The 13,024-nt window shown below is 43.5% G+C and overlaps 1 protein-coding gene across 1 annotated transcript in view; it reads left to right on the forward strand.

Moving 5' to 3' along the window:
* The window catches only part of LOC138580434 (bactericidal permeability-increasing protein-like), a 708,711-nt gene that overhangs the window by 456,262 nt on the left and 239,425 nt on the right, over positions 1-13,024 (forward strand). The window contains exons 14-15 of the mRNA XM_069650974.1: positions 1,055-1,097; positions 9,928-9,991. Coding sequence (XP_069507075.1) covers positions 1,055-1,097; positions 9,928-9,991 — 107 coding nt within the window. The remainder of the gene's footprint in view (positions 1-1,054; positions 1,098-9,927; positions 9,992-13,024) is intronic.

Raw genomic sequence — 13,024 nt, forward strand, 5'->3', positions numbered from 1 at the left:
ATCCGTGGATTCTCCTTCATCCGGTGGTAGGACTGTGATGAGGAAGAGCATGACTCAGTGTATAGAAGATTATTTTTTATTGTTTTTATTTATTTGAATTTATTAAGTGCACAACAGCCCTCAGGCATCGCAGCACTGTTACAGAAAGTTTACTTAGTTACATAAGTGCTAGCAAAAACAGAATACATACATGTTGCCTAACCTCATGTTGCATGGTGGTTAACTTAGTTGCTTAAGTGCTTGCAGAGACATACAGATTGCCTAACCCATGTTGCAAAGCGCAGCAGTATACACATGGATAGGGTCAAAATCAGGTGGCAGAAACATGCTGCCCAACACCATGTTGCAGGGTAGCAGCAGCATACAAATGCGTAAAGTCAATTCAGGTGGCAGAAACATGCTGCCCAACCCCATGTTGCAGGGAGGCAGCAGCACACAATGCATAAAGTCAGTTTAGGTGGTGGCAGAAAACATTGGGGGGGAGTTGGGGGGCTCACACAACACACAGGCGACCATAGGGGGGGGTTTGGGGAGCTCACGCAACACACAGGCGACCATAGGGGGGGGTTTGGGGAGCTCACGCAACACACAGGCGACCATAGGGGGTTGGGGGGCTCACACAACACACAGGTGACCATAAGGGGGTTTGGGGGTTTCACGCAACAAACAGGCGACCATAGAGGGGTTTGGGGGGCTCACGTTTGGCGTACCTGTAGTGGACAGGTAGCTGACAGGGGCCTTAGCAGTGGGCCTTTGGGGGGAGGGCCGGTCAGGCCTGCCGGCTACCCCATAGGCCGAGAGTAGAGGCCCAATCACAGGCAATCAGCAGCAAACAAGGACAAAGGGCTGCAGATGTAGAAATGCGGGCCGCATCTTGGAATGGCCAGGCCGCATTCAGGCAAAGGGGGAGAACGCCTGTTTAAGATCTAGCAGAGGTGATCAACGCAATGATTACTGGTACAATGCCAAAGCATTTATAACCTCATTTGCAAACAACCGCAAATGCAATCCTTTACAGTCACCTATGTTGACACGTGTCTCTTTTCTCTTCCAGAGTCCACCTCTTACGGATTCAGTCTGATGTTGGCACTTTCCAGGTAAGACAGCTCTTTGAGTATGACAAGGAAAAGGAGGGAGCACCCTGATGTAACTGAAAGCGTTAAAAGAAAAGGAGTTGTGGATGTTTAAGAGGGAGAAAGGGCTATAGCAGTGCAAGCGATGTACCAAAATGAGAGATAATGTCAAGGGTTTTTCCTTCAAGGCTCAATAAGATCACTTACTTCAGGTATCAGCACCACTCTGACTGTTTGCTGGTGAGAGACATGAGGCACAGGAGGTTGAAGTGGTTTTCACAGAATCACACATTTTGGCATAGTACATAAGCCATGATTGGAAACCAGACCTCCTGGTCCTACAGCCAACATCTTAATTACTTGCTTTTAAAGACAAGCTCTTTGGCCGCCCCGCCCATTACTACACTGATCTCGTCTTCCCATAAATGGACCTTTTATTTGGGGCAGTAACTGCACACGGAATTGGCAGTTTTCTCTTTGTGGCTAGCACATTTTCTCAGGCACCATCGGCCTTAACGGCTCAGTTCACGGTTCATTGAGGCAAGCGATCACCACGGAGAAAGAGGAGATGATTGCTGTGTGGTTCGTAGGTGAGTGGAAAAGCTACTCATCCACATGGAGTGGAGATAACAGTAGCAGGCTAAATTCTCAGAAAATAATGAGTCTTTCACTAGAATGTGACAGTAGTATAGTTCTTCTTCTTTAGGTACAGATACAGAAAGAAAGTTCTTTGGTTGCGTGGGCACTCAGGCATAGGAAACACTACATTTCTGGGGGTTGTGGTGGATGTAAATATTTACATGGAAGAGGCATTAGCGAATGCAGTAAGGGAGCCCAAATCACTCAAGGGCCTGGAGGGTTTCCTCTCGCTGAGAACTTTTTTTTAAATAATGGTTTGAAAGGATGCATTTTCCAGCATACATTTTAGAAACAGCTGGTAAATAAAATGCATAGAATGAGCTTGGGTAAGTGGAGGGAGGTAGGAAAAACTCCAATGCATGCTTGGTCCCCAAAACAACAGTACACAGGAGCATTCTGGAGCACATTTCCAAGCTGACAGTATCCAAAGATAAACTATGGGGCTTGCCTCTACAATACAAAAGGTGATCTTTAAGTCGGCATTTAAAGAGGGAGAAAGAGAGAAGAAACCAAAGGGAAAGAGAGAGAAAATTCCAGTGCTTAGGAGTCAAGTGAAGAAAAGGAATGAAAGCAAGAGGGGCTACACGGAGGGTGTGGGACTACTTAGTGAAAAAGAGATTGTGATCGAAGAGAGCACAGGGGAGAATTCAAGGCGACTAGAGAGCAAAGATAAGCTAAACGATGAAGACATTTAAAAATGAGACATAGGAAATTGAAAAGGAGCCGAGCATCGAAAGACAGCTATTGAAAGTGACGAAGAGCTGCAGAGATAGGGTTCTGAGGGGAGAGAGTACAAAGAATACGAATGCAGGAAGAGTAGATAGATTGAAGCGGAGCAAGGCGATAATCAGGGAGACCAAGAAGCAGACAGGAACAATAGAAAAGGCAGGAAAAGACTGAAGCAGAAATAAGGAGTTTGGATGCATGAAAGGTGAGAAACCAACAAGCCTTACGAATGCTGAAAAGGTGGAGGCGGCATGAACCAGAGAAATATGAGAGGAAAAGGACAAGGAGGAATCAACAAAGACGCTAAGCTTATAGACAGAAGTGGAAATAAAGAGAGGGGCAGGTGAAAGAAGACAGAGGAAGGATGGGGAGCAGGAGGAATAGTAGACGCAGGGAAGAAAAGAACCTCACTTTTAGAGGGATTGAAATGTGTGAAGACATCCAGGATTGGAAGGAGAGAAGACAAACAGGGACTGATAAATGAATAGAATCAGAAAAGGAGGAGAAAGAGAGAAAGATCTACAAGTCATCGGCATAAAGGTGGTAGGAGAAACCATGGGATGAGATGAAAGAACCTAGGGGGGAAAAATATAGGGAAAAGATGAGAGGACTGAGCACCAAGCCTTGGGGAACAACGGGAAAGAGGAACGACAGTAGAGGACTGACCGGCCCATGAGGCATGGAATGTGTGGTCAGGGAGAGAAGAGTGGAACCTGTCCAAAACAGATTCCGAAAAGCCAAGACGGAAGAAAGAAGAATAAAGTGGTTCACAGTGTCAAAAGCAGCTGACATGTCTAGAAGAACAAGAAGAGAGAATAGTTTAGAATAACCAGATGAGAGGAAAAACTCAGATACAGCCAGACGGGCTGTCTTAGTGAAATGGCGAAGTCTGAAGCCAGATTGAAAGGCAGGTAAGAGTGAGTGTAGATTAACGAAACAAGAGACTTGAGTGTAAACAGTGTGCTCCAGTAGAATAGAGAGATAAAGGGAGAAGAGAAATCAGGTGAATGTTGCAAGGAACAGAAGAATCGAGTGAAGGTTTTTTGACAATAGGGAGAATGGAGGGATGCTTGAAAGAAGAAGGGAAAATAGAAGTAGAGAGTGACAAGTTAAAGAAGGCGGCACGATAATCAGCAAGGGAAGGATAAACTGCCGCAATTAGGGAAGGAGGGAGAGAACCTACAGGAGTGGCAGTAGATGCGCAAGAGCAGAAGGGATGCCAGACTCAGAAAGTAAATGAATGGAGGACATTAATGAGCAGAGGGCAGAATGAGGAATAAGCGTTAAAGACATATAGAAAGTGAAGAAGTTCAGATGGAGGACCGGAGAAGAGAGCTCTAGAGCATAAAGAGATGAAAGGGAGGCAGGATCAGGAGGGGAAAGAAAAAGAATGCGCTTTAGATTTTGAAATAGGTGACGAGATTGAGAAGAGAGGGGAGTCCAAAAGAGCCTTACAATCGAGAGAAGATGAACATCCTAAATCATGTGAAGAGATGGCACATGGGTCAAGTCAGAGGCTGCCTTGGACATTAGCCAGCACCGCTCAGCACAGTGTAAGGCCCGATGCGCAGATCGGAGGGCGGGGGTCACCTAAGGCTCAGAGTGTTTATGTGAAGGGAAAAAGAGAGCAGAAGGATAGAAAAGCTTGAGACTATCCGTAAAGCTGCCAGAAAGAAGTAGAGTGGCAGAATCAACAGAGAAAGAAGAACAAATATCAAGCGAGGGAAGGAGACACAAAGGAAGTGATGATAAATGAAGATCACGACAAAAGAGGCCAGAGGGAGAGGGAGTGGAAGTATTGCCCCGTATGCCCGGAATGTGCATGCTGGCTGTGCCCAAACATGACAATATGAGACTGTAAGAGCATATTCAGGCTGGCTGTGCCCAAACATGACAATATGAGAGTATTCAGGCTGGCTGTGCCCAAACATGACAATATGAGACTGGAAGAGCATATGCAGGCTGGCTGTGCCCAAACATGACAATATGAGACTGGAAGAGCATATGCAGGTGACTGTGCCCAAACATGACAATATGAGACTGGAAGAGCATATGCAGGCTGGCTGTGCCCAAACATGACAATATGAGACTGGAAGAGCATATGCAGGCTGGCTGTGCCCAAACATGACAATATGAGACTGGAAGAGCATATGCAGGCTGGCTGTGCCCAAACATGACAATATGAGACTGGAAGAGCATATGCAGGCTGGCTGTGCCCAATATTAGCCAGCATGTTGCTGTATTTCCACTTTACCATGGCTATGCCCAATATATGCCAGCATTATAGTATAAGAACACATTCATAGTTGCTGTGCCCAATATACATCTGCATTGCCACTGTAAAAACGCATTCATGCTGACTGGGCCAAATAAGCAGTTATGTCCAATATAAATCAGCCTCGTCACAGTAAATTACTTCCATGTTGCCTCTGCCCAGAGTACTTTACATGCCAGCATTTAAATGAAAAATAATGTTCATTTTGTCTGTGTCCACAATTCATGTCAGCATTGCTATATTCAAATATTTAAATGCCAACATTGCCCTGTAAAAATGGTGCCTTCTCTCTTCCAACTCTTGCACACACACCAGCTCTTACACGCATGCTCACAATCTCACATACATGCATCAGCTTTCGCACGCATGCACCAACCTTCACAGGTATGCATACCCGCTCTCCTATACATGTATCCGTTGTATTTATGCAATTGCTGTCAGATACATTACGTGCACACCTGCTACCTGCTCCTTACACACTCTCACACACGCAGCTGTTATCACACACACAGTTATAGACACAAACACACCTCCCCTAAAATGCACTTTATAAAATGTGCTTACCTACGTACACCAATGACAGTCTCTTCTTTTTTCCAGCTCTCCCCCAAATCTCTCCTCTGTACCCCAGTGAATGTTCTCTAGTGGCTCCAATCATCATCTAGTCTCCCGCCAACTGACCACAGAGAACCCTCAAGCACTAAAGCCTTCCATTGATGCATCACACACTCAGTATTCTACATTCATCCATTCGATGCAGATACCACAATAAGGAGAATGCAGGTTTAACGGATGCATTGTTGTATTACCTTTGGATATCCTACTAGGCTATACATACCATGGGAAAGTCATCTTATTTTTACAGTTCACCAAAGCACTGTTTTCTCGAATTGTTTAGTAACCAAAGACTTATTATTCTCGAGCTGCATCTTACTGATGAGTCCCAGACCGATCAGAACTTTTCTGTGATTGCTGTACATCTCTGAGACGTATCTGCCTTTAGTTAGTCACTCTCAGATTGACTCTTTCTTTAGATAATATTATTCAGCGCTTTTGCATGTAATACGTGAAGGTAAAAAGTGAGCCCTTTGCAGATATAGTGAATTATTTCAGAGCATTATTTTAAAAGCCATATCATTGCAGCTGTTTGATATTAAGGCTTCAGCTAGATGATCATTGTTACAAGGAACAGGAGTGTGTAAGCGATACCACACTCGGAAAAAGGAGTACTGCAAAAAGAATTAACTGTGCAGTGTAATTCATATCAAAACAAACTTTATAATTTGTTTAAGATAAAATAAAGTTGTAGTTTTACAGCATATAGTTTCACAAAGATCTATGACCTTTCCATTCAATTGAACAGAAAGCTTTGTCAATTTAGTACACATGTATACAAAAAAATCATTATTGTATATGTTATATATGTTAAAAACGGGGACAATATCTTTAAATATGCCATCAATTTGACTTGACCCCCATGTGCATTGATGTTAGGTGTCCTGTGGTTCTAATGAGATATTCATAATGATCAACACGTTTCAAACTTTTCCTGTCCTCAGGAGTAGGATATTGTGATCCCTTTCAATAATTCTATTGAATAAAAATTACATATAATTACTTCAGTGAAATATTAAAGAAATAAAGAATATCTATAATTCCCAATTATTACTTCAGGGTCAGCTAAACAAATACCTTGATCCTTAGCCTACAGGGCCATTGATGTTCCTCAGAAAGAATTAGGGATATATCTGTAATAGATAAGGATATACTAAGCATATCTCTTCAGTTCTCAGTCATTAGTTATTAGTGTCATATTATTAAAAAGATACTCACCATTTCACTATTCATTCAAATGGTGACTGTTTTGTTGATCATTTGACACTAATAATTAAGGAATGAGGAAGATCAACGTATTTTTCTAGCTGACCTTGAAGATTAGTAATAATCTGGAATGATCCTTTATTTCTTTAATATTTCAGTGAAATAATGATATCTGATTTTTTATTCTGTAGAATTATTGCTGGGAATCACAATATTCTTCAGAGGAAAGGAAACGCCTGAAACACCTTGAGCATTATGAACATCTCATTACAACCATGGGACAACTAACATCAATGCACAGGGTTGTCAAGTCAAATTCTTGAAATATCTGAAGATATTGGCCTGGTTTTGAACATATATAACACATTCTACAATGATATTTTGTAATACCGTGCCATTACGTCCCTTTTTACCTCATATAAGGTATATGGTTTGGGTCGCCCCTTAGGTGCCCTGTACCAGAGGCACCCCATTTCTGAACTAGTGCAATTATAACTATAAATAGTTTTTCGGGAATAGGTTGGTGGTAGCTGTGCTTTCATTTTGGCTTCATAGAGGCTGCAAGCCATTTTCAGCATTGGTAGCCCAATGCACCTTTTTTGTAGTAATTGGGGGTACCATTTATTTTTAAATCCTACTCCCGGCCATTTTGTTTTCTCATGCTTCCCTTTGTCTAGGTGACCATGAGGTAAGCGTAAAATGGGCGTTTTGACCATGCAGGCTCTTATGAAAGTCCTTGGAATAGCCACTCTCTTCCAGTGGGGGTTTCTTTGGCTGAGTGGCAGCCCCAGCGACCAACAAGTATGGTTGGTCATCTGAATCTCTGCCCCACCTTCTTTGTGATTCGCTGGCCTGGGTCCAAGCCCCTTCCACAGGTGATGTAGGTTCTGCCTTCCCTAAACTCGTTTTTTTGTTCCTGAAGTTGGCGGTGGCACATGTAATGCTCTCACGTGGCAGTACTTCCTAGTGCATTGGCTTGGGCATATCCGTTTTGTTTTTTCTGCTAGAAGTCTGTCTTCCCTGAAGGCTCCAGGTGATTCTCATCATCTTTTAAGTCGAGCTCTCCACTTTGGGACTGTTTCTGGGCTGCTTTACCACTTTACACCACCTGGATCCTCTGTTTGGCTACTGCAGGTGACCAGAGGGGTGCTGAGTTAATCACTCCACCAGACCATTTCCTCTGGATGTCTGAATGGCCCTACAGCTGGTGTCCCCATCTTGTGATCGTTTGCTGTGGAGGTGCCTTCATCCTTTGTGCCAAAAACCAATGTGAGGAAGGGTGAATATTCACGAGACTCAACACTAGGTGTCTCTGGTCTATGGTAGATTACTGGGAAGTGAGTCCTAATGTTCTGCAACATCTTATAGGCTGCATCTTCAGACCTCTGGGGCTCTTCCTTTGGGTCGCCTATGGCCTTCCGTGGGGCGTTGATCGTCGCAGCATCCACACCTGTGGGGTACATCATACTTACATTCAGCAGTGTGGACAGGCCTTTCACTTTTAATCTAATAATCTTCAGCAGAACTCAGGGCAGAGTCCATGCCACATTTACGAAACCAAGAAGCCAGCCAGAGGAGACGGGTACGTATCACACTCCATGTTTATGGAAGATAGCCGAAGGCAAGGCCTCCCACCTCCACACATCTGCAACCATACAAAACTCCTAAAGACACATTGCACAACAGCTCTGCCATTAGAATACAGCTATCCCCCATGAGGCCATGCCAATGGGATAAGGGTGCTATCCAGATGACAAACTGCATTACATAAATGTGTACTACATTAACACGCTTTTATGTTAAATTGAGTGGAAAGGTTATAGATCCTCTTTTGAAACTATACGCTGGAAAACTACTACATTGTTGTATCTTATACACATTTAAACTTTGTTTTGATATGAATGACTCTGCAACGGGTATTCTTTTTGCATTACTCATTTCCAAGTGCAGGATTGCTTACACAAACTTGTTTAGTGTAACAACTTTTATGTTTATATATTTATGGGGTGTGGCTAGTAGACCCGTTGATACCAGCACCGATACATTTACAGGAATTTGTTTTAGAAATACTTTTCAGCATATTCATAATATCTGCATGAAGGATTGAGGCAGTCTATTGTTTACATTTGTTACCTAGAAGATTCCCAGGAGAAGCCGGGAGCAGTATCCATGTATTTCTAGGGTCTGGGCTCCCTATTATAGGATCAAATTAGACTAGAGAGACAAACGAAATGATCCTCTTCAGCATCCTAGCCCAATCACTTGCCAATTGCCACAGGCAACCAACCTACAACCTCAACACATGTAAAAACCATGTATTTCCTAATAGAAAACAATGTATCTCTTACACAACAGATCAACAAAGTGTTGCGCAAACACACCATCCAATTACATATGCAGAGAAAAATCACTCCCCTCCTGGAGATGAGCCACAAAATTGACCTGAACAAAGCCTTAGTCTTATCTAACTCTATCAACAGGTAAAACAGGTGTCAACAAAGCCGCTATGCAACAGTTGCAACTCGTATCGCCTGAAAGATATTAGGCCTCACACTGCATGACCACATCTTCTCTGGCATGAAAGCCCTCAAGTGACTATCCACTGACAACAAGAGCACCCTAAAAACGATGCGCCTTACACACAACAGTCTCCAACACAAAGGTCCCAAGTCCAGTCAGGACCCTCAGGTCAACTAAGGTTAAGTGACTCGTCCATTCCAGGTTTAAGAAACAGTGAGTCAAAGGTAGGTCTTTCACCACTATCACAGTTGCCTGCTGGAATGTCATCCCTCAGGCTGGAAAGCAACTATCCAAGATTTAAGAGGAATTTCAAAATATGGTTCCTGATGTAAGTCTTTGACCTTTAAACTTAATCTTCTCAAATCTCTCGCGCCAACTCTTCCTTCACACTCCAGTTCCTCTTCGGCCCTGGGCATGTCCCTTCCCCCACTTCATTCTTAATGCTTAGTGCAAGGATCACATGCACATCCCATTTGTCACATTGTAATTGTTTTCTTATCATACACCAGGAATGTACTCACTTTGCACTGCGATTGCTAGATGGCACTTCTTTTGTTTTCCCTTCTCCATAACTCCTATACCCCCATACCCTAATTGTATTTCTTATCATATGTTAGGAATGTACACTCTTGAATGATGCTTGTTATAATGCACTACTTTTAGCCTGTTCACCAAATCATCTGTACCCCGCCCCGCTTCCCAAGCACTAATTTATAAAATGTTTTGCTATAGTAAACAATAATACAATAATAAACAAGAAGGAATTGGTAGATGTGAATATGTAGAAATGTCAGCCCTACTCTTAGTTGAGCAAGGGACAGGACCAATGGCATTTACAGTTTCTTACACCATGACTTGTGCTTGTTTGTGTAGGGAGCCACATTCCAACAATGGATAGAAAACGTGCCAATAAGATTAATGATGTCCAGTGTGAACGGTGAGTCACCCATTGATCCTTGTCCAACTCCCTTCCTCTGTGATCTACTTCTCTTGGCCACAGCCCAGAATCTGGCCTGTGGCTCCAAATGACACCAGGGCCCTCATTACGACCCTGGCGGTAAGGGGTTTGCGCCAGCGTTAGCTGCGCCGACCCCTTACCGCCAACTACGAGTTCCCATAGCGCCATGGTCATTTTTCCGCCCGCTTTTTGCGGGCGTAGAAATCCATGGCGCTATGGGACCTTGGTGTTAATTACGCCACCGTAATTTACGGTGGCGTAATTAACTCCTTCCCCACTCCCATTGAGCCCTATGGGGCCGAAATGGGAATGGGGAAGGGTAAATGGGTCAATGGGGACTTACCGCCCCGCCGACCTCGGAATGGGGCGGTAAGTCCGCCATCCGCCATGGCGTAAAGGGACTTTGCGCCATGGCGGAAAAGTCCGCCGACGGCAGAAAAAATCCGCCAGGGTCGTAATGAGGGCCCAGGTCTTTTACGGATTTGTTGGACCACTGCTTTAGAATATATGTTCACAGGCTTTCTGTGGCTCCCGGTCAAGCCCTGGTCATTCAAATTTCATTTTGGAGAAAGATGGTAAAGAAAGTTATGATCAGTACAGTACTTGTTCATGGCTGAGCTTATCCCATAGACATTTTTATAATTCTTAAGTCATATTGGCTTGAATGCTGCAAAAAAGCTGACACGCTTCATCCTTGCTACAGTGCTTTGTCATGGCTGCATAGCAATGAATTTATTACCTGGCTCTCACTACATGATAACTTTAAAAATAAAAGTTTGTTTGTTTGTTTGTTTAGAATTTATTGTGCGCACCGGACCCTGAAGTATAAGGGCGCAAAAAGTAAGAATATGTACAGCTTAGAGCATAGGTTACAGGTTACAGTTACAAGTTACAGACATTACCAGTTACAGAAATTACCAGTTACAGGTGCAAGTTTACAATACAGGTTTACAATCGTATGATGCAGATACTGTGTAGCAAACAGGCGTGAGCATTATCATGGGTTCAATTAGCAGTTGCTGTCGTTAGCCAGTTAATTACAATTTGCCTGAATTTGGAAAAGGAGTGTTCTAGCCTCGCAGTAGTGGGTAATTCGTTCCACAATTGAGCAGCTTTGACTGGGAAGCTAGCTCCGCCTATGGTGGTCAGTTTAAAGCGTGGTACTTGTAGGCGATTGGTGTAGGCAAGTCTGGTTTGTCTTGTGGGGTGTGTTCTGGTGAATCTGTCCTTAAGGTATTGGGGGGCTTTGTTGTGTAGAGATTTGTATGTGAGAGATGCCGTTTTGAGTCTAATTTTCTCGTGGGTGGAGAGCCATTTGTGTTTCCTTCTTATTACTGTAATGTGTTCTCTCCTGGGGATGTTCAATGCCGCTCGGAGGGCCTTGTTTTGCTGTATCTGGATTTTGTTTATGATAGATTTATTGGCTCCTATGTACAGTGCGTTACAATAATCTAGTTTGGAGATGATAAGGGCTCTGGCTAAAGTTAGACAGCTGTGCTGGGAAAGGAATTGTTTTCCTGCTCTAATGAGCTTACATGTGTAGGCTGTCGAGGAAGCTAGGGAGTTTACCTGTTTGGAAAATGATAGGGTAGAATCAAGGTAGATCCCTAATGTTTTAACTTCTTTGGCAACTTGTATGCAGTTCCCATCTATGATAAAGGAAGAGTAGTTTGTGCTTAGTTTTTTGATGAGGGGTGCGGTGCCTAGGATAAGAAGCTCAGTTTTATCATCGTTCAGGCATAGGCCATGGGTTGCCATCCATGCCTGAACGATGCTGTATATTTTGTTCACCATTGCTAGATCTTTTTCGTAAACCCCTGTGAGTGGGAGGAGGATCTGGGTATCGTCAGCGTAGTTGGTATACGTGATACCCAGAAGGTCCAAATCATCAAACAGAGGCTTAGTGAATATGTTATATAGCGTTGGTGAAACGCATGATCCCTGTGGCACGCCGCAGGTAATAGGGATGGGGTCTGCAGCTGCTATAGGTGAGAAGACCCTCATGGTGCGGTCACTGAGGAAGGATTGTATCCATGCTATAGCCTCAGTGGAGAAGTGTGCTGCTGAATCTAGGTGGTTACATAGGACTTTATGGTCCACTAAATCAAAAGCGGCCGATAGGTCTAGTAGCAGGAGGAGTGCTGGTTTTCCAGAGTCTCTTACTTTGTCTATTTGGGCTTTCAGGTCAATCAATGCAGTTTCTGTGCCGTGGAGAGGGCGGAAGCCAGATTGTCGGGAGCCTAGTAGTTGGTTTTGTTCCAGGAAACTCTGGATTTGTATATATGCCACTTTATCCAGTATCTTCAGAAGGAATGGTACCGTAGTAATAGGTCTATAGTTAGTGGGTATGGTGGGGTCTAGAGTAGCCTTTTTTAAGAGTGGGAGCACCCAGGACTCTTTTAAGTTACTGGGGATAATGCCTGTGGTAAAGGAGGCATTAATTAACTTGGTGATAAATGGTGCTAGATCTCGTGCGGCATCTTTGATGAGTTGTGCTGGACATAAGTCTCCTTTGCAGTTGGACGGTTTTAGACCGAGTATTACTTTCTCTACTTCTAGTATGGAGACTTTGGAGAAGTGGAATTGCGTAGTGGGTTTGGAGTTAGGAAGTGTCTTGATAGGCGGTAATATGTTGGGTGCTAGGGTCTCACGTTTTAGTTCTATTTTCTTTTGGAGGTTTCGGACTTTGTTAGAGAGGGCTTGCTGGATTTCTTCATTTTTTCATTCAGTATTTATTCATTTTGATTGTCATTAATAACATCATACCGCAATGATGTATCTGTTTTGGGCTGACACTTAAAATGTTAGCTGGTTCCTACAGAAGTTTCTAAAACAAGCTCTTACGAGAAGAAAGTTCTTGCTCACCTAACAAGTTGCTCTGTATTAGTATCAACTCATTTGTGCTCTTAAGTATAATGGTGAAGCTTTGGTGGGAGGAGGTTCTGGATCCTGTGTTATAGTTGTATAAAGGTGCAGATAAAGGAGATTGACAAATAGCTGGCATGTTTACAG

This window comes from Ambystoma mexicanum, chromosome 3p, assembly GCF_040938575.1.
Source record: "Ambystoma mexicanum isolate Mex_15411 chromosome 3p, UKY_AmexF1_1, whole genome shotgun sequence".
In the NCBI taxonomy this organism is placed as follows: Eukaryota; Metazoa; Chordata; class Amphibia; order Caudata; family Ambystomatidae; genus Ambystoma; species Ambystoma mexicanum.